General features: G+C 43.0%; 1 protein-coding gene across 1 annotated transcript in view; it reads right to left on the bottom strand.

The window, feature by feature from the left end:
* Positions 1-618: 618 nt before the first annotated feature.
* Positions 619-20,450, bottom strand: part of LOC311241897 (uncharacterized protein) — a 51,345-nt gene continuing 31,513 nt past the window's right edge. Inside the window, exons 8-9 of the mRNA XM_084330842.1 lie at positions 15,367-15,606; positions 619-2,328 (exon numbers count right to left, since the gene is read on the bottom strand). Of these exons, the coding sequence (XP_084186968.1) occupies positions 1,346-2,328; positions 15,367-15,606 (1,223 nt within the window). The 3' untranslated portion in view covers positions 619-1,345. The remainder of the gene's footprint in view (positions 2,329-15,366; positions 15,607-20,450) is intronic.

Raw genomic sequence — 20,450 nt, 5'->3', positions numbered from 1 at the left:
TCTCTCACACCCAGCAGCAGATGCAGGAAAAGACAAGTACCATCGCTGACAACTCTACTCGGCTTGGGCTTAACATCCACAGAGGGAAGAGCAAGGTCATGAGAATCAATGCTGACAACACATCACCCATCATTATGGAAGGAGAAGCGTTGGAAGAGGTAGACAACTTCACCTACCTGGGCAGCATGGTTAATAAGCAAGGTGGAACAGATGCTGATGTGAGAGCCAGGATTGGCAAGGCCAGAGGAGCCTTTCTCCAACTAAAAAACATCTGGAGCTCAAGAGACATTTCCATCACAACCAAGATCAGGATCTTTAACACCAACGTGAAGTCAGTCCTACTCTATGGCGCTGAGACCTGGAGGACCACTGTCACCACAACCAATAAACTACACGTTTTCCTAAACACCTGTCTGCGCCGAATCCTCCAGATTCGCTGGCCTAACACCATCAGCAACAAAGACCTGTGGCAACGAACACAACAACAGCCAGCAGAGAAAGAGATTCTCCAACGGCGTTGGAGATGGATTGGCCATACACTCCGTAAACCATCCCTGAGCATCACAAGACAATCTCTCAGGTGGAACCCCCAAGGGAAAAGAAAGAGAGGCCGACCACGGAACACCTGGCGCAGAGACTTGGAAGATGATACCAAGAAGATGGGACACACCTGGGGCCAGCTTGAGAGGTTGGCTCAGGATCGGGATGCTTGGAGAACCCTTGTTGACGGCCTATGCCCCAAACGGGGTAAAAGGCGTAAGTATGCACACTATAGAAGCGGGCTGAAAAATCGATTATCTTATTTCCTGATCGCACACACACACAGACACACACATATGGCACACGCTGATATATAGGTGAAAATAGCTCTGATTATCCCAAGACTGGTAAAATAGATTCCTTACCTCAGATCAGATGTTCTCCAAAAAGATTATTCCAATTCCTGATCGCCATTCCAAATATCGATCGCGTTTATTGATCCAACGCTGGGTACTGGAAACACATATTCTCCGCTGTTCTGGTGGTGGGCAATGACTTGGATCGTCTCCGGTTACTTGTCTGACAAGTAAAATGTGGAAGCAGAACTTCTTTTTCTCCATGCGTTTCATTCAATCCAATCCAAAGGGGTGCAGTACCATCCGGAGAGACGATAGGGCGGTATTTCCCTGTTCGAGTTCAGACAGATCCCCACTGGTAACGTGAGGCTAGATTGATGAAAAATGAATAGAAATCGATAAAAATTAAAAAAAACGATTAAAAACAAGATCTCTCGTCAGCTGGCACTTAACGGTTGGCATGAACTAACGAGAAATCTCGCCATTGGCACTGAAAGTGTTAATGCTGGTTATCTGTGAGTGCGCAAATGGACTCTCATGTTATCCTTTCGTGCAAATCTCTTGTCGCACTTAAGACACTGGAAGGGTTTATCTGCCGTGTGAGTTTGACTGTGAGTTTGACTGTGGCTTTTCAGCCCACTCTGACTACGGTAGCATTTCTCACAGTCAGGACAGTGGTACGGACGTTCTCCTGTGTGATTTAACTGATGTGTTTTCAGTCTATGTGATGTTATGCAACCCTTTCCACAAACATCACAATGATAAGGCCGCTCCCCTGTGTGCTGGCGTGAGTGAACCAACAAGGCCCCGGAGTGACGGAAGCCCTTCCCACAGTCACTACACAGATATGGTCTCTCTTCTGTATGCACCCTGAGGTGCATTTTTAATGTGCAATTAAGTGTAAACTTCTTTTCACATAATGTACAGGCATATGGACACTCCCCAGTGTGAGTGCGTTCATGAACTTTTACATCGGTTTTAGTTCTAAAGGCTTTGCCACAATAGGAGCAGAGATGAGGCTTATGGCCAGTATGCATCTGGAGATGTTTCTTAAGATAAACCTCTGATTTGAATTTCCCCCCACACTGGTAACACTTGAATGGCTTCACCGAGCTGTGAACAGTAATTTTATGTTGTTTCATATCCCAGCTGCTTCCAAAACTCTTCCCACACTGAGGACAGGAGTGTTTCTTGGTTATTTTGAACGGCTTCACTAAGCTGTGAACATTATTTTGATGTCGTTTCATAACCCATCTTTTTCCAAAACTCTTCCCACACTGAGGACAGGAGTGTTTCTTGGTTATCTTGGTAGAACAGCTGTTGGGTCTACAGGATGGTAGGAGGTCTTCAGCTCCATCTCCTGTAGAGTCCTGGATCCTTTCAGACCCTGGATTTCTGTCCTTTCTCCTCAGGTGGCATTTCACCTTCCTCTCATTATTAACTGGGACCTCCGAGCAGATGTTCTCCAGGACGAGAAGGTCCACTGGCATTTCTAAAGACAGACAACACCACAAGAGAAACAGGGTTACTTATTGTTTCTCCAGTGTCATGTACAGACTAACAGTGTCATGTACAGACTAAAACAGAAATGCTCCATCTTGTTGATCCTGGGACTTAAACAGAGCTAACTTGAGTTCACTAGCCCTCTTGTCATGAGGGAGGAACCTACCAGAAAAAAGACCTGCTACTGTACACATTTTCTGTCTGGATCATAGAGATATAGAGATATATAGAGTGTGCACTTCTAGAAAATCCTCTTCTTCAATGAGGATTATTTGTGCCAATGTTTTTATGGTGGTAAGGCTTGGCATTGCCTTCCATCAAGCCAAACCACATGCAAATGTAGGCATTTATGACCAATGTAAATAGATGTTATCTCTGGCATTTTTTATAACTGGTCTGCAAACTTATGGTGTCCTTGTACCCGTCTAACAGCTGGTCTATCAGCTGGTCTATCAACATGCTAACAAATAAACAAATAAAAAGTGACCCATGCATTGGGGTAAATGTGGCGGAAGCTGAAAACCAACAGTTTATAATAAATATGTTATTCTCACCAGTGTAATAATAAATAGTTATTCTGTATATATATAGAAGTGTTATTATGAATAATAATAATAATAATAATACATTTGTTATTATGTATTATTATAATGATTAAAGGTGGCATTCTGTATTATAATAACTAATGTGTTATTGTGTATTATAATAATAATAATGGTAATAATAATAAATTTGTTATGCATTATTATTATTATTTATATATATTTTTTTGATATATCCCCCCCCCCCTCCTTTTTCCTCCGTTTTTCTCCCATCCCAATGTTAGTCGTTATGCCAATTCCCAATCCCCTTCCTGGTCGTTGCGCACCTACCCCCTACAGTCGGTCTGGGAGAGTGGAGGCTATCACATGCTTCCTCCGACACATGTGTAGCCAATCAACTGCTTCTTTTCACCTGGCAGCGCGGACTCTCACTGAGAGGGTGTAACATGTGGAAGGATCACACTACCCCCCTTAGATCCTTTCCTTGCTGAGCAGGCGCCCCGACCGAACTGTAGGAGTCGCTGTTTACAACGACCAGGACCCACCCACCGGCTTTCCCACCCTCTAACACTGCCAATTGTGTTAGTACGACGACCGGCCAAGCCGGAAGCAACGCAGAGAGCTGGGCTCGATACCAGTATCTCCTACGTTGGTGGCGAGCGCCTTGCCCACTGCGCCACCCGGCCGCCCGTTATGCATTATTATAATGATTAACACATTCAGCGCCAATCACGAGTATACTCGTTATTGGCCGACAAGTGTTGAGCGCCAATAAAGAGTAAACTCGTTTTTAGATCCTTTGATCTTTTTCAAATTGCATTGGCGTGGATACACGTTTTCCTTTATTTTTTTTGTGGTAAGGGCTCCTCCTCCTGCTTGAACAGAGATTCACATTGATCACCTTGAAATTTCGTTGCCGGAGCGTATTTACCATCGAAATGTGTATAGACATATACACTGGTAATCGCGATGGCGATGCGATCACTTGGAAAATTATTCTTTTTGGAATACCTTCTGGCTAAGGTAAGGTATATTCTACGGTACGTCTATTTTACCGAACCTGAAACGTGTTTTTCTAACGATCACAGTTTTGTGTTTTACCGGACGTAAAACATGCTCTGCAAACACGATCACAGTTTTGAGTTAAAATGACCCCCCCCCCCACGCTCCTTGATGATTTTGTGAAGGTACATATGTACATGTTATATATCTTTGATTTGGGAGTATTTGTGGTTTTAGGGAATCAACCAGAACGATTCGGGCTTATTGCACATACCGCGTTTTATCTTGCGATCTATCGAAAAAGACTGGATTATCTTGGAAATGCGTGATGTTTATCGTGTAATAAACTACAAACTAGTGTGTAGAAACTAGGGCTGTCCCCGACTAAGGATTTGGATAGTCGACTATGATTGGCCAAAATTTGCCGTTAGTCGACTATTAGTTGACGTAAAAAATATAATTCTTTTTTTTTCTTTTTTTTTAAACTTACATTTTTATTAAACATTTATAGACATACATTACAAGTACATATACAATGACATCAACAGTTATAAACGATAAAGACAAAAACAATAAGAATTTTAATACTCAAAAATGGAAATAAAAAAACACACTGACTTGAGCAAAATTCCCATACATAAATAATAAAATGTAAAAACATAATACAGTTGTCGTACCTTAAACAAAAATGAAAATAGAAAACATTAAGTGTGTGACATGGGTTCAGAGACCCTCCTTGAACCTCTTTCCTCCTTTACCCTTCGCCCTCTTGTGTTCCATTTGTTCCTTCCTCTGTGATGTCGTTTTCGTTCCCTTTATAATCCTCCCACTTTCCCCATCGTTCCCCAAATTTCTCTTCCTGTAGCCTCAGCATGTGCGTTATCCTCTCCATATCCTGTATCTCCTCTACTATTCCTACCCATTGTGCTATTGTCGGTGGGTCTTCTTTGTACCACAGCCTCGTTATTGCTTTTCTGGCCGATATCAACATTATCTTTATTAAATACTTGTCCCCCCCTTGTATTCCCTCGTGTGTCAGGTCCCCTAAGTAAAGCACCAGTCCCGTTTGTGGTAACCCGTATCCTAATATTCTGATCATTGCCTCCCCTATCTCCTCCCAATACCCCTTCAGCTTCTGACATCCCCAGAATATGTGTGTGTGGTTTGCCCCCTCCTTCCCACACATCCTCCAGCATGCCCTTTGTGTTGGTGCATATTTTCCCTTCAACTCTGGGGTTATAAAGAATCTGATTATGTTTTTCCATCCAAACTCTTTCCATATCCTCGATCCTGTTGTTGAATGTTGTACCTCGCATATGTTGCCCCATTCCTTCTCTGTTATTCCTATCTCTAGTTCTCTTTCCCATTTCTCCCTTATGTAATCGGTCGTGTGTCCCTTGCTGTTCATTATAGCCCGGTATATTGCTGATATTACTCTTCCTTGCCCCCCTTCGTATGCCCATACTATCATCTTGATTATTCCATTCTGTTCTTCGTCTTTGGCCCCCCTTATTTCGTTGTAGTAGTCTCTAACCTGTAGATATCTGAAGTGGTCCCCGTTTTCTAATCCAAATTTCTCCTTAAATTTTTGTAGTGTCTGCATTTCCCCCTTCTCTATCATTTTGCATATCGCTGTTGCCCCCCCCCCCCCCCCCCTCTCCCACCTTCTGAATCCATGGTCTAACCTCCCTGGTTTGAATCTCTTGTCATGTGCTACCCATCTCAGAACCCCTGACTGCTTCTCCAATTTGTGTGTTTTTACTACTCTGTTCCATATGGTCAAGGTGCATTTGGTGATTGGATCTAATAGTCCCTCTTTTTCTTTGAATAGTTCTCTATCTCCCACCAGAGCTTGTACCTTGTATCCCTCCCCTTCTTTTTCAATGTCTTTCCATCTTGCCTCATATCTGTCGTTACACCAGCACGTCACTGCTCTCAGTTGTGCTGCATAATAATAATCTTGTAGGCTGGGTACTGCCATCCCTCCCTCTTCCTTTGGTAGTTGTAGTGTTTTATATCTGACCCGTGGTCTTCTCCCCGCCCATATGAACCTCGATATCAGTCTGTCCCACTCCCTGAATTTATTCTGTGGTATTTGTATCGGTAGTGACTGGAACAGGTACAGTAACCTTGATAGTATGTTTATTTTGATGACCTCTATTCTTGAATTGAAGTCCAAGGGCATTACTGTCCATCTCTCTAAGTCTCTCTTGATGTTCTGATTTATCTGTGTATAGTTCGCCTCAAACAGTTTCCCCACCCCTCTCGTGATGTTCACCCCTAAGTATTTAATCTTGTCCATGTCCCATCTTATCCCGTACTGTTCCCTAATTTCCGTCGTTGGGGTATAGTTCCATGCTAAGGTCTGTGTCTTTGTCACGTTTAGTTTGTATCCTGAGTAGTGGCCATATTCCTTCAGTAGATCCATCAGTGCCGGGAAGCTCTTGTCTGGTTGCCTCATGTATACTATCACGTCGTCCGCAAATAGGCCTAGTTTATATTCCGTTCCCTTTATCCTTACTCCCTTAATGTCCTCGGTCTGTCTGATCAGTTGTGCCAATGGTTCTATGAAAACGGCGAAGAGCGTTGGTGAGAGACAACATCCCTGTCTGGTAGCCCTCTCTAATCTGATTCTATCCGTCAGGCTGCCATTCACCTTAACCCTCGCTGTCGGTTCTTGATATAGCGCCTTGATCATCTTCATCGCCCTCCCGTTCAGTCCGAACCTCATCAATGTTTTATATAAAAATGTCCAGCTCACACTGTCGAATGCTTTTTCTGCATCTAGGCTAATCAGTACCGCGCTACCACCTTGTTTTTGTATCTCCTCTACTATGTGTAATGTCTTTCTCACGTTGTCCTGTGTCTGTCTCCCTTTAATAAATCCAGTTTGATCTTCATCTATAATGTCTGGCATAAACGTCTCAAATCTCTTTGATATTATCGATGTATACATCTTGTAATACACGTTGAGTATGGACACAGGTCTGAAACTACTACATAATTCTCTATCCTTTCCTTCCTTCGGTATCGTGGTGATTATGGCTTCCTTCCACGAGGGGGGCATTTTGCCTTCTTCCATCGTGTGTCTGAACGCCGCCCCTAACATGGGTGCTAATTCCGTTCTAAATGTCTTGTAGAATTCCGATGGGAATCCGTCGCTCCCCGGAGATTTGTTGTTTTTAGCTCTACTAATTGCATCTTCCAGTTCTCGTTCCGTAATTATTTAATTTAATTCTTCATTCTGTTCTTTCCCTATCGATGGTAACTCTAGCTTCTCCAGATATGCTTCTATTTCCTCTTCTCCCGCTGCTTTTGGCTGTGTGTATAGTTTCTCATAGTATTCTCTAAATGTCCTCTCTATTTCAGCTGGGTCTCTCAATATTTCATTAGTCTTTGTATCCCTTATTGTGTGTATCGTGTTCAACTTCTGTTGCGTCCTAATTCTCCTAGCCAACAGTCTGGTCGCTTTAGGTCCCCCTTCATAGTACGTTTGTTTCATGAACCTCGCTTTCTTTTCTATTTCCGTCAATAATTCCCTATTTATCCTGGCCTTTACTTTTTTTATTTCTCTGAGCGTTTCCTGTTCTATTGATATCTGGTGTCTCCCCTCTAGATCCTTCAGCTTCCCTATCAGATTGTGATATGTCTCCGTTCTGGCTTTCTTCAGCAGTGCTGTTTTCTCCATCAATTTACCCCTTATCACCACCTTCAGTGTGTCCCATAGAATGTTCGGGTCGACCTCCCCGTTGTCATTTTCCTCCTTATACCTGGCTATCTCCTCCTTGATCTGACTCACCACCCCCTTGTTATTTAGTATTCCTACATTTAGTCTCCAGATCGTGTTCCTCCGTCTTCCCCCCAGATCTACTGTCAGATATATGGCACTGTGATCCGATATGTCAGCTACTCCTATTCTGCTCTCCCATACCCTGTAACTGTCCCCCGTCGTCATCAAAAAATTGTCTATTCTCGCATATGTCACATGTGGGTGTGAGTAATGTGTGTATTCCCTGTCCATGGCGTGCATCCCCTTCCAAACGTCTGTAATTCCCATTTCCGTCATTTGAATATTCATATATCTGCTGATTTGCGGCCGCCCTTTCCTAGTACTCGTGGTGTCTAAGTCGTGATTCAATACCACATTAAAATCTCCTGCACATATCAATATCCCTTCTAGTTCCATCACTATCATATCAAAAATGGTCTCATATAAATCCCTCTCACTCTCTGGGGGTGCATAAACATTCACTAACGTAACCATTTGACCCTCCATTTTCCCCTTCACCAGAACAAATCTCCCCTCCTTGTCTCTTACTTCCTTGATCAATTCAAATTTGACTGTGTTTTTGATTAACGTGATTACTCCTCTCCTCAGGTTCCGTTTAAAGGAACTATAGTATGCATTTTCATATCCAAATCTCTTCAGTTTCTCATGATCCTGTGCTACCAAATGTGTCTCCTGCAGAACAATCACTTCCATCTCACTTTTTTTACATTTCAACATCACTTTGCCCCTCTTTATCGTATTATTCATTCCATTAACGTTTAACGACATAATTTTTATACCTTTAACCATTGTCATCTTTCTTCTTCTTTCGTCTGTCAGTCCCCCCCATGTCACATTCATTCCCCCCTCCGGTTGTAGCCTCCGCTCTCTTCACCGAATACATATAATGATTAACATAAATAAAAAACATAAACTTTACATAAAGTGCTCCCAAGGCGTTCGGGGGGTCCCTGTGTCCCCCCCTGTCCCCTGCTGGTGGGTGAGGAGTAATTGCTCTCCTAGTGAGAGGCCTCCTCCTGACGGCTTGGGGGTTTGAAACCTTTACCCCCAACCGCTCGTCATATTTGTCCAGCCTTCTTACTGTTTTTATTGCTGTTGAGCTCCTGGTCAAAAGCGCTGTCCTTCATTCTGATCAAAGACCCCCATTTCCTAGGTCCCTCTCAATGTGGCTCATATGTTCCAATGTCCCTCCTTCCTCCCAAACCCGTGTGTGGTGTCTTCTGTGTACCCCTTCTTACTTTCTTTTCCTCCCCTCTATTTTTTATGTGATGTCCATTTATCCCCTTAATCCCTTCCAACTGTGTAACTCGCAGCGTGTGTCTATGTATTTGTTTCAATATGTTCTGTGTTCCGTCTATCATACCTAATTATATTTCCATTTATTTCCTCCATCAGCATGTGTATTATGTGTCCATGTATACGTTATGTTCGTTCCTATATCCTGCCTCTACCTGGGAATGTGTGTTTATGTATATGTTATTTCAGTTTCTATATTTTGTCTCTATTTGGATAGTTTTTTTCAATCTCTTGTGCGTGTACTCATCCGTTCGTCTCCTCCCGCCTCCTCTCCCCTCCTTCTCCGTCTCTGGCCTCCTCGTCTGTCTCCGCCTTCAGTCTGTCACGTCTCACCTCTGCCTTCTTCTCTCTCCTCCCTCCTCTCCCGGGTTCCGATCTCCTACTCTGGTCCACCTGCGTGCTTTCTCCAATCTCTGCTGCAGGCTCAGCGTCTGGTCCTCCTGTCTCCTTCCGTCTCCGTCCTCCGCCGTCTGCATCCCCCGTCGCCTCATCTCCCCCGCCGCCTCCCGCGCCGTCGCGTATATCACCGTTCCTTCCTTCCAGTGGATCCTTAGCGAGGTCATGGGTGATTGGAATTTCATTCCGTTTTCTTTCAGAATTCTCTTCAGTCCCGCGTAAGACCTGTGTGTTATTGCCACCGCTGTCGAGTAGTCGTGATCAAACGACAGTCTTTTCCCCTCGATTTCTATCTTCTTGGTCCACGCGGTTCTGAGTACCAATTCCTTAACCTCGAATCTCAGAAAGTTAATAATCACAGCCCTCGGGGGTCTGTCCGGTTGTGGTCTCGGTGCCAGCGCTCTGTGGGCCCTCTGTATCTCCATTTTTTCCAGTCCCGTCTGCGTGAATATTAAAGGCAACCAACTTGTGTTCAGCTTTTCTCTGATTGGCCACGACCCCACGCCGCTAGCCCGCCCCCTTTTGCCGCGATCGCGGCAGGAACCTTCAAGTTCCCTGGTGCAAAATAAATCTGGTAGTTGGTTTATGACGTTAATTAATAATAAACACTGTTAGGACTCTTAATAATAAACACTGTTAGGACTATCTGACTCTTAATAATAAACACTGTTAGGACTATATCTGACTCTTACTAATAAACACTGTTAGGACTATAAACACTGTTAGGACTATCTGACTCTTAATAATAAACACTGTTAGGACTATCTCGATTCACGCGTCACTACTGTAACTAGAAACTCTGGGTGTCACTGTACATCAGTGTGGAACTGTACGCTGTAACGTTATTATTTCGCGTTTTTAACGTCATAAACCAACTACCAGATTCACTCGTCACTGTACATCCGTGGAGGCTGCTGAAGCGCCAGCGGGGCGATGCAGTGGTTTGTCCCCGGCTTCCGTGCGCCGCCGCCGGCTTGACTCGGTCCAGCTCCAGCAGCAGCAGCGGCCGTGCTCCGTTGTAGAAGCCCTTCAATGACAGAGCTCTCATATTTTGCGAATGCATAAACTATATCTTAAATTATGGCTATGTGTCTAATATGGCTGTCGCTTATCAATGACTTCACGACAGCCATATTAGACACATAGCCATAATTTAAGATATAGTTTATGCATTCGCAAATATGAGAGCTCTGTCATTGAAGTGGGTGGTGGCAGCGTTACTAACAGCGTTCACCCTGATGTAAAGTAGCGATTTTTATTGTTTTGTCATGACAAACCAATTACATAATCCCAACATATGTGTAAAGAAACAACATATTGCAGTTAACGGTATATTTATTTAATGATTCATTACGGTATAAATTAGGTTAACTGGAGCTGCGTATTGCTGGCTCTCATATTTGCGAATACAATAGCGTTCACCCTGATGTAAACAATTCCACAACGGAAGACGGCCGCTGCCTGCCGCGCGGCAGTCGCGCGGTCACGTGGCCGTGTGGCCAATCAGAGAAACGCTGAACGAAAGGCTGAACACAAGTGGGTTGCCTTTAATATTCACGTGTCCCGTCTCCTTCAGTTGTTCTTTGATAAGCTTTTCCACATATAGGGTCACCGATTCCCCTTCGACTCCTTCTTTCAATCCCCATATTCTGATGTTATTTCTCCGTGACCTCCCCTCCATGTCCGACATCTTTGTCTCCATATTTTCTTGTTGTTGAATCGCTTTTGTTAATACCTCGTGTATCTCTGTGTTCCATTCTTCTGCTTGCGCCACTCTTGTTTGTAGCTCTGTTACGTTTCCATCCTGCTCCGCCATCTTCTCATCCACCATTTTGAGTTCTGTATTTATTTCGCCTCTGAAGTCCTCCTGTTCCTTCCTCAATTCCTCCCGTAGCTTCCCAATATCGTTCCTTATCGTGTCCGTGTTCATTTGTATGATCGCCTGCATCGTGTCTGTGTTCATTTTTATGGTCGCCAATATTCCGGCCTGCATGACCACGGCCCATCCTGGCATTCCCGTGTCTGTCTCAGCGGGACCTCCCCCTTCCTCCGCCTGTCCCTTCTCGGCCTCTTTACGGGAGCTCTGTTCCTTCAAATTCTCCTCTTCTCGTGAGTCCTCCATTTCTCTTTCCTTCACAATCGTTATCTCCTCCTTACTTCTCGTGTGCATCTTTTATTTTTAATCACTTTTCGGGTCTTTATTTATCCGTTTTTTCGCTCATTTGACCAGGAGCTCTACCGCATGCGTGCTACCCGTCTGCTCTCATACCGGAAGTCTTCTTTTTTTTTTTTCATTCCATTTGGGCTGTGGGGGGTGCTTAATGTCTGAAGGAATCGACTGAAGGCTTCTTGTCCTCTGCAAAAGCATGCAATTGGTCCACTGATGGATACATCTTGATATTTGTCTAGTCTAGTGTGTTCATTAGATGGGGGCTGGGCGATATAACGATAATTATCGGGATATATTTTAATAATTGATATAAAAATTAAAAAAACATCGAAAAAATATATCGCATTATTTTATTTTATTTTTTACCTGCAAAAGGGCAGTTTTAAAACCAGAGACAGTGGACAGACTTGTCTTTCTTGCCTGCCTGCAACTTAAAGTAATGGCTTTGCTTGTCCAAATGACAATACTGACCAAAATTGAGATTTATTTTTCTCTTGTCCATTTATTTTGTTTGCTTAGGGCTGGGCGATAAAACGATAACTATCGCAATAAATTATTTCCTCGAAATAAACATGAAACGTGGTCGCAAAGTTTCGATATATCGATTTTCCAAGCTTGGATATGAGCACACGCACTAGCAACCAATCAGTGAAGGAGATGGCAGACAGCGGAAGGAGACCCGCGCTGCACCTCTGGGTAGAGAGGTAGGACTAGTTTAGAAGTAGTAAACAAGGCTGGCTAGGATAATTAGCTTGCACGGCGCTATTTTATAGTTTACGTGCCGAGTGGGTGTGTGGCGTGAATTCTGAGGCCACGGTTATAGTAGTGTGGGGTATACGGTGGACGTCGTTGCAATGTATTGGGGCGGAACAGAGTATTTTAGGGTCATATTTAGTACTTTGTAAACAAGGCTGGCTAGGATAATTAGCTTGCACGGCGCTATTTTATAGTTTACGTGCCGAGTGGGTGTGTGGTGTGAATTCTGATGCCACGGTTATAGTAGTGTGGGGTATACGGTGGACGTCGTTGCAATGTATTGGGGCGGAACAGAGTATTTTAGGGTCATATTTAGTACTTTGTAAACAAGGCTGGCTAGGATAATTAGCTTGCACGGCGCTATTTTATAGTTTACGTGCCGAGTGGGTGTGTGGTGTGAATTCTGATGCCACGGTTATAGTAGTGTGGGGTATACAGTGGACGTCGTTGCAATGTATTGGGGCGGAACAGAGTATTTTAGGGTCATATTTAGTACATTGTCATGGGATACACCGCTTGTCGGCTAACTGCTAACGTGCGCGGACTGATGACGACATCAACTCGAGACATTCGCAGCAGCAAAACAAGTCTATTAATAGCCCGTCCATCGGCGCCGGGCATAAGAAGTTAATTAAAGTTGACAGACATTATATCGGCGATAATTATCGATATCGAGTTATATGAAAATAGTTTTACGTTTACGTTAACGTTTTTGTCCATATCGCCCAGCCCTTTTCTAATTTAAAATACAGTTTGAAACCGTCTGTACACAGTAGGCTATGTGTGCTAGCAGAGCTAGTCTCCAGTCATGAGTCACAGTGCACATGTGGTTGGTGGTTTGTCCACCAAAAAAGCGCCAAAAGATAGAAAAGAAACGAGCAGAGCCAGAACTGTTAAACTCCCCTGGAGCCACAGCCAGCAGAGAAGCCGGTTTACTTTCGCTTTCAAACCAGCTGCAGCCTGAGAACTGGAGTGTGAGGGGATGTAACACTAAAGATGGCGGCAACGACAAAGAATAGCTGCAAAATAAACATACATCTGTTGTGTAAAAAAAAAAAAAAAAAAAATTATTTTTATTTTTTTATTATATTTGATTTTCTTTTATCGAGTGATATGAGATTGTTATCGATATCGTTATCACGATATCATTTTTGGCCATATCGCCCAGTCACACCATTGTCTCCACAGCTATAATACAGAACACACACACAGCTCTGCAAACATCGTGAAACACTGCGGAAATGACCATTTTAAGCTGGCCTTTAAGCGGCAGAGATGGGGACAGCTTAAAAAAAAAAGTGTTAAAGGTGGTAAACTGAATTATAAATATATTATGTTATATTATAAGAATAAATTGTTATTCTGTATTATAATATCAAATGTGTTATTATTATGTATTATTATTAATATGTTATGTATTATCATAATGATCAAAGGTGGTATTATGTATTATTATAATGAATAAAGGTGGTATTTTGTATTATAACCAATATGTTAAGTTATATTATAATAATACTAGTGCTGTCAATCGATTAAAATATTTAACTTGATTAATCGCATGATTGTCCATAGTTAACTCGCAATTAATCGCAAATTAATCACTTTTTTTTTTTTTTCTTAAACTAATCTTTTTCAAGTTCCAAGTTTTAATACTCTTATCAACATGCGAGTCAACAAATGCTTGCTTTATGCAGCCATTTAACACAAAAGGATGACCCTCATGCATTGCAAATTTGCATCAAATTCAAAACAGAGTAATGCACAAAATAACTTAAAAGAAAAGAATAATTTAAAACAATGAATAAAGTGTGCATGAAATAATAGGGGAAAGAAAACATTAGGAACTTACATTCATCCACACAAGGGCTGATTAATCACACCCCCCCCTCTCTCTCACACACACACTCTCCCAGCTCTCTCTCTCTTGCCCCTTCCTCATCTCTCTCACCCCCCTCTCTATATATCTCACACACACACACTTCAGAAACAAACATAGTATCAATGAGAGCATCAATAATACACCTGAGTGAAGTCTAGTAAAAATAAATAAAAAAAGATTTATATATTTAAAAAAAAAGATTGAAAGTTAATCGTGAGTTAAAAAAAATAGTGGCGTTAATAGAATCGGGCGACAACGCGTTAATACCGCGTTAACTTTGACAGCCTTAAATAATACATATTAGGGGTGTAACGGTACACAGAAGCCACGGTTCGGTACGTACCTCGGTATTGCAGTCACGGTTCGGTACAAGTTCGGTACAACAGAAAAAAATCTTTTTATAATTATTATATATTTATGATAATTATTATAATTATTATTATTAAATAGAATAATTTTCTATAGGCTTGCCGTGGTAGTCAGTGATACTGGTGGCATTCACTGAGTAAATTAATTGCCTACTGCCCCTTTAACAACTTATCCTTGTTAAGTTTCAGTTTCACTTGTAGAGAGGATTTAACTTCACGAGACTGAATACTAGAGAACAGATGACATGTTACAACAATGGCAGAGGATTATTTGGATATAAACACAGTAGCAGTTCAACTGGAGAGGAGCTCAGATGATCAGTCCGGAAAAGTATGTTTCTTTTTTTTCTTTTCTTTTCCTGTTAGAGTCCGGCGGGGGGGAGAATGTTGGTGTGTGTGTTGGCGACGCGTGTGTGTCTTTCCATTGGTTTCATTTGGTTAACATTATTGGGCAAACAAGAAAACGAAAGAAAACTGTACAATTGTAATGACCCTGCAGCTGTTCCAATGTAAATGTGCCTTCCTCCGTGCACTTTCGCCCGCTCTGAAGTTGGACTCGGTGTGCCCGGCCACGCGTGCTGTTCTCGCACGGAACCCGCGAGTGCCTGCATGCGCGACTGGTGTGTTTGCGCTGTGAGGCGTATTCATTGTATGGCTGCACGTACCGCACCGTGACGGCCATACCGTAAATTTGCGGGACGAATACACGTACCGTTACACCCCTAGTTATTATGTATTATTAAAGGTGATATTTTGTATTATTATTAATAATACATGCGTTATTATTATTATGTATTATAAAAATAATGATAAATGTGTTATTCTCACCAGTGTCAGTTTCTGGAGAAGACAGAGGTGCCCACAGTGGAGACGGTTCTTCCTCCTGCTGTTGCTGGAAGTTTGATCCCACAGCCTCATTAGACCCTTCATCAGTCCCATCCTCCTCTTCTTCATGGGCATCTCTCTCAGACGGCTTGTTTTCTTCCTGCCACGTCTTTCTCTCTTCCTTCTCTCTCCGTCTTTGCAATGATCCCTCAGCTCCCTCATTTAGCTGGTTTTCCTCTAGAGCTGTGGGATATAGAAGAAATGTAATCATAATCATAATCATAAGCTATTTTAGTTAATGTTCAAATGCCCAACCTCTTTAACATCAGGTCTATTAGAGCACTTCAACACATACTGTAAGAGGCTGGTTTTCCATGAATTCCAGCACTTTAACTTGAAATGTTAAGCACTTTGTTCTTTAAAGCCACAATTGGCTACATCATAAAGTCATTTTAGGAAGCTTACTACAACAACATGAACGTTAAAATTACAAATTTGTTGTTATGGTTTGGTCTATTGGGGCACTGCCCCTCGCTCACTGAAAGCTAGAGAGGACAAAGTTAATTTTGGAGTTCTAAACATTGACTAGCTAGCTTGATTAGCGTAATGACTTTCCTAGGGTTAGGGATTGTGTCCATAGGGGACGTTTTATGAGTTGTCAGCTCCTTTCTGTCATACATTTTTATGCTGGAGAAGCGTCAGGCGCGCTCCTCTTCTCAGCGACGCGCCTCGCGTTTTATGAGCTCTGGGCGGCAGCGCTTTTGGTCGGAGCGCTCTCAGTGCATAAAGTTGAAACTAGTTCAACTTTTTTGGAAAGGAGCGCGCTCATCAATGTAACTCATCGAGGAAGGGGCGGAGCCGTGGCTGGCGCGAGCTCTGGGGAGACCCAGAAAAACGTTTGAAGCTTTTTTTTCTTCTTTTTTCAAAGCGGTCCGCCTTGAAAAAAAGGCTTTGAGTGGACACATAGCCTTAGGGTTAAAGTTCATTTCAGAGTTGTAAGCATTGACTAGCTAGCTTACCTAGCTTTATTAGCATAATTACTTACCTAAGGTTAGGGTTACGGTTAGGGTTAGAATTAGCTCTGGTTGAGCTAGCTCGTCTAGCTCAGTTTTCGGAGTAGCCAAGTACGGCTTTAAGAATCTTCAATGAACCCTGTATTTACTTAGACTTGGGTCATACATTTCGGGTCACTGGACAAAAACTATTGACATGTAAATTAATAAATTGTTCTCATTCTAAATGCATAAAATGAAGATACTTTTTCGACATGTTACTTACAAGTGCCTCTTTGTTCAAGTTCAAGTTCTTTATTTGTCAAATACACAACAATACAGGGGGCATTGCAGGTAATGAAATTCTTCATGTAAATTATTTACAGAAAGTGTCTTGCATGTAGTGTATGGTAAGGTGCAGTGCAGGGTGCGTGTGTGTCCAATAACAATAAGTAGTACGATAAATAAAATATAAAAATGAGGTAGGATAAAATAAAATACTACATTTCTACAGAAAGGGTCTTGCATAAAAGTGTATGTGCATCTTAACTCATTGGGTGCCATACCCGAGATAAATCGGGTTATCTCGCCATGCGTTGAGTGCCAAAACCCGAGATTTCTCGGGTTTTGATCCTTTGATCTTTTTCCTTTGATCCCTGTTCTATACGGTCAGCCGGAGCCCTCTAGGTCTCCCTGGCTCATCTGCCTAGGTTGGAATTGCAATGACAATCAAATCTCACCAGGTTGCAGTATCACCTACCTTTTGAACTGGAATGGCTTGGTGTGGATACACCTATTCTCTTTTAATCTTTTTTGTAAGGGCCTCTCCTCCTCGGAGCGACAGAGCGATCGCCTCGAGATTTTTTTGCCTGAAGCCTCAGTGTTTCCTACTAATTACCTAGACTGTGGCGGCCTGCCACAGTCTAATTAGTCCTGCCTCAGTTTTATAATGAACAAAAAAAATTTTTTTTATATATATTTTTTTTAATATAAAGTTTGCCAATAGGGATGTATCAGTAGTATTGGCAGTGGTAGTAGTCGTAATAGTAATCCAGTATATTTTTTTATTTTCTAAAAAATAAACCAGTTCAACACAGGTAACCACTTTTGCTTCAATTCTTTGATGGCTCAAAAGTATGCTCTAGTCCAGTGGTTCCCAATCCTCTCCTCGAGGCACCCCAGCCGTTCAATGTATTTGTTAAATTCCACCACCAGTACCACACCTGATTCAACTAATAAAGGGCTAGTTATGTTGGTGTGCTGGTGGTGGAATTTAACAAATACATTGAACGGCTGGGGTGCTTCGAGGACAGTACCAAACCTGAAACATGTTTTTGTAATGATCACAGTGTCGTGTTTTACCGGACGTAAAACATGCTCGACAAACACGATCACAGTTTCTAGTTAGAACGACCCCCCCCCCCTCCTTGATGATTTTGTGAAGACACATGTGTACATGGTATATACCTTTGATTTGGGAGTATTTGGGGTTTCAGGCGATCAACCACAACGATTTGGGCTTATTGCATATAACGCGTCATATCTCACAATCTATGAAAAAAGACTGGATTATTTTGGAAACGGGCGATGTTTAGCATGTAATAGTCACACAAACTACATTGTGTAGAAATGAACTGATTAGTCAGTAATGGACTGTGAACAATGCCTGTCAAATGAGCCATACTATTGTCTCCATAGCTATAATACAGAAGACATGATGGGTCTGCAAACATCACTAAAATGGTCAATAACGCTGGCGCCAGGCAGTACAGATATGGAAAGGGCGTGGCACTCAAAGAGTTAAGGTGCAGTGCAGGGTGCATGTGTCTTATATGCGTGTGTGTGTGTTCAAGAGTTTTTTTTTAAGATGTGTGTGTTCAAGAGTTTTTTTTAATAGGGCTATCTCCTGTTCTTGTCCTTGTTCAGGAGTCTTGTGGCTTGTGGGAAAAAGCTGTCCCTGAACCTGCTGGTTCTTGTGCAGATGCTCCGGTACCATTTGCCGGTAGCAGAGTGAAACGTTTGTGACTGGGGTGACTGTGGTCTCTGAGAATGTTCCGGGTTTTCCTTCTGCACCTCTGTGTGTAAGGGTCGTCCATGGCTGGCAGCTCAGTCCTTGTGATGTGTTGTGCTGACTTCACCACCCTTTGCAAAGCCTTGCGGTCGGTGGCTGAGTAGTTGCCATACCAAGCAGTGATGCAGCTAGTCAGGATACTCTATGGTGCACCGGTAAAAGTTGCACAGTATCCTGGAGTCCATGCCGAATCTCCTCAGCCTACGGAGGAAGAAGAGCCGTTGTCTCGCTGTCTTGACAATGATGCCGGTGTGATGAGACCAGGACAGGTCCTCGCTGATGTTGACCCAGAGGAACCTGAAGCTGCTGACTCTGTCCACCGCTGTCCCGCCGATGAATGGGGCCGTGCTCTCCCCCCTGAGACTTCCTGTAGTCCGCGATGAGCTCCCTCGTTTTGCTGACGTTGAGGTTGTTATCCTCATAGATATATATAGAACACTAGATAGCTTACCCGCGCTGCCGGCCAATGGAGAGCGACGTCGTCGTAGGGCGGCCATCTTGCTCCAGGCAGCTCAGCTACTGATAACATTAATGTCTACTTTTTTACTTAACACTTTGACTGCCGGGAAACGCTGTACAGCGTCATTCCCGGCCATGCTCAAGTTGCCGGAGGACGCTGTACAGCGTCCTTATATCAATATTTCAAAAATCTGCGATCGGATTCATATTTCCCCTCCGCTGGCCTGAGATCCACCAGGAGGACCCACTGAGCTCTCTGGCGGTTCAGGAGCGCCATCTGGTGGCCGATCGGCGCAATCGCCAAACAGGAAGTGCTATGGAGGTTGTGCTGGTCGGCCATATTACTTCCGGGCACTCTGTTTGGCTCCCGGGACTCGATCTCGACACAATACATAGCGATCGATTGCCAATAACTCGATAAACAACATGATTTGGACATACCGGTATATACTATTATACAAGCTGGAAATGGACCCGATATTTCTACATACCATAATAGGTAAATGACTGTTCCACGCTCATCGCCCAACGGCGCGAGGAGGATACGGTAAGATTCAGCGTTATTCTTGAACGTGTTCCATATAAACTGTTATGATGAACATATGACCCACACTAGATGAATGATATAACGCTGCCCACGGAATTATAAACGATCCCGCGCCCATCCGGTCATCATCAGATCATACGTAGATCATTCTAGAAGTACGTCCAATTGACATTTTTTATATCGCCCCGATTGCCATCAAACTGTATTTCATCATCAATATAATGCATTTGGGGCTATATATCACGTTCTGGAGAAAGCTGCAGAAAGAGATGAAAACATACTTATACATTAGACCATACTTTACTATGAATATGTGAATGAAAAAGTTTAACGTTGCTACACAATGAACAATACATATAGGACTTTGAATGGGCCCTAATAATGGCAATGTAGCAATAGAATTTAAAAAGTTATAGCCCTGCAAAGAAGGGGACTTTCTTTGCAAATAGCGCTGGCAATCCACAGTCATTTTCCGGATTTCTGGCCGGCACCCATAGTGTTAAAGGCAGTTTTTTTCTTTTTTTTTTACAAACCGCTTGAATCATAGCCACGTTAATACTGCTTGTAATAAACCAAACCGTTTGTAAATCCGTCAATATTTCAGCGAGTTATGAGTATCTTTGTCTGTGCAGCTCACTCACCCTCACTCAAGGCTGACTGGAGCAAGATGGCGGCGGTTCAGCGACGCTGGTGACTCCGCCTTAAGCTATCTAGTGTTCTATATATATCTATGGTTATCCTGGCACCATGCTGCCAGTGCACTCACTTCCTCTGTGTACTTCGACTTGTCATTGCCGGTGATCAGGCCAGCAAACTTGATGCGTCGTCGTGTCGTCAGCAAACTTGATGATGGTGTTGGAGCTCTGTGTGACCACACAGTCCCTCTGGTCCAGGTGGGAGAGGGCAGTGTGGAGGGTGAGGGCGATGGTGTCGTCTGTAGACCCGTTTGGTCTGTAGGCAAACTGTAGTGGGTCCAATGTGTCCGGTAGTGAGGAGGTGATGTGGGTTTTGACCATCC

This window comes from Notolepis coatsorum (assembly GCF_963971535.1).
Source record: "Notolepis coatsorum genome assembly, chromosome: 15".
NCBI classification, from domain to species: domain Eukaryota; kingdom Metazoa; phylum Chordata; class Actinopteri; order Aulopiformes; family Paralepididae; genus Notolepis; species Notolepis coatsorum.
Note: the sequence above shows the minus strand (reverse complement) of the source record. Positions and strands in the feature narration are given on the sequence as shown.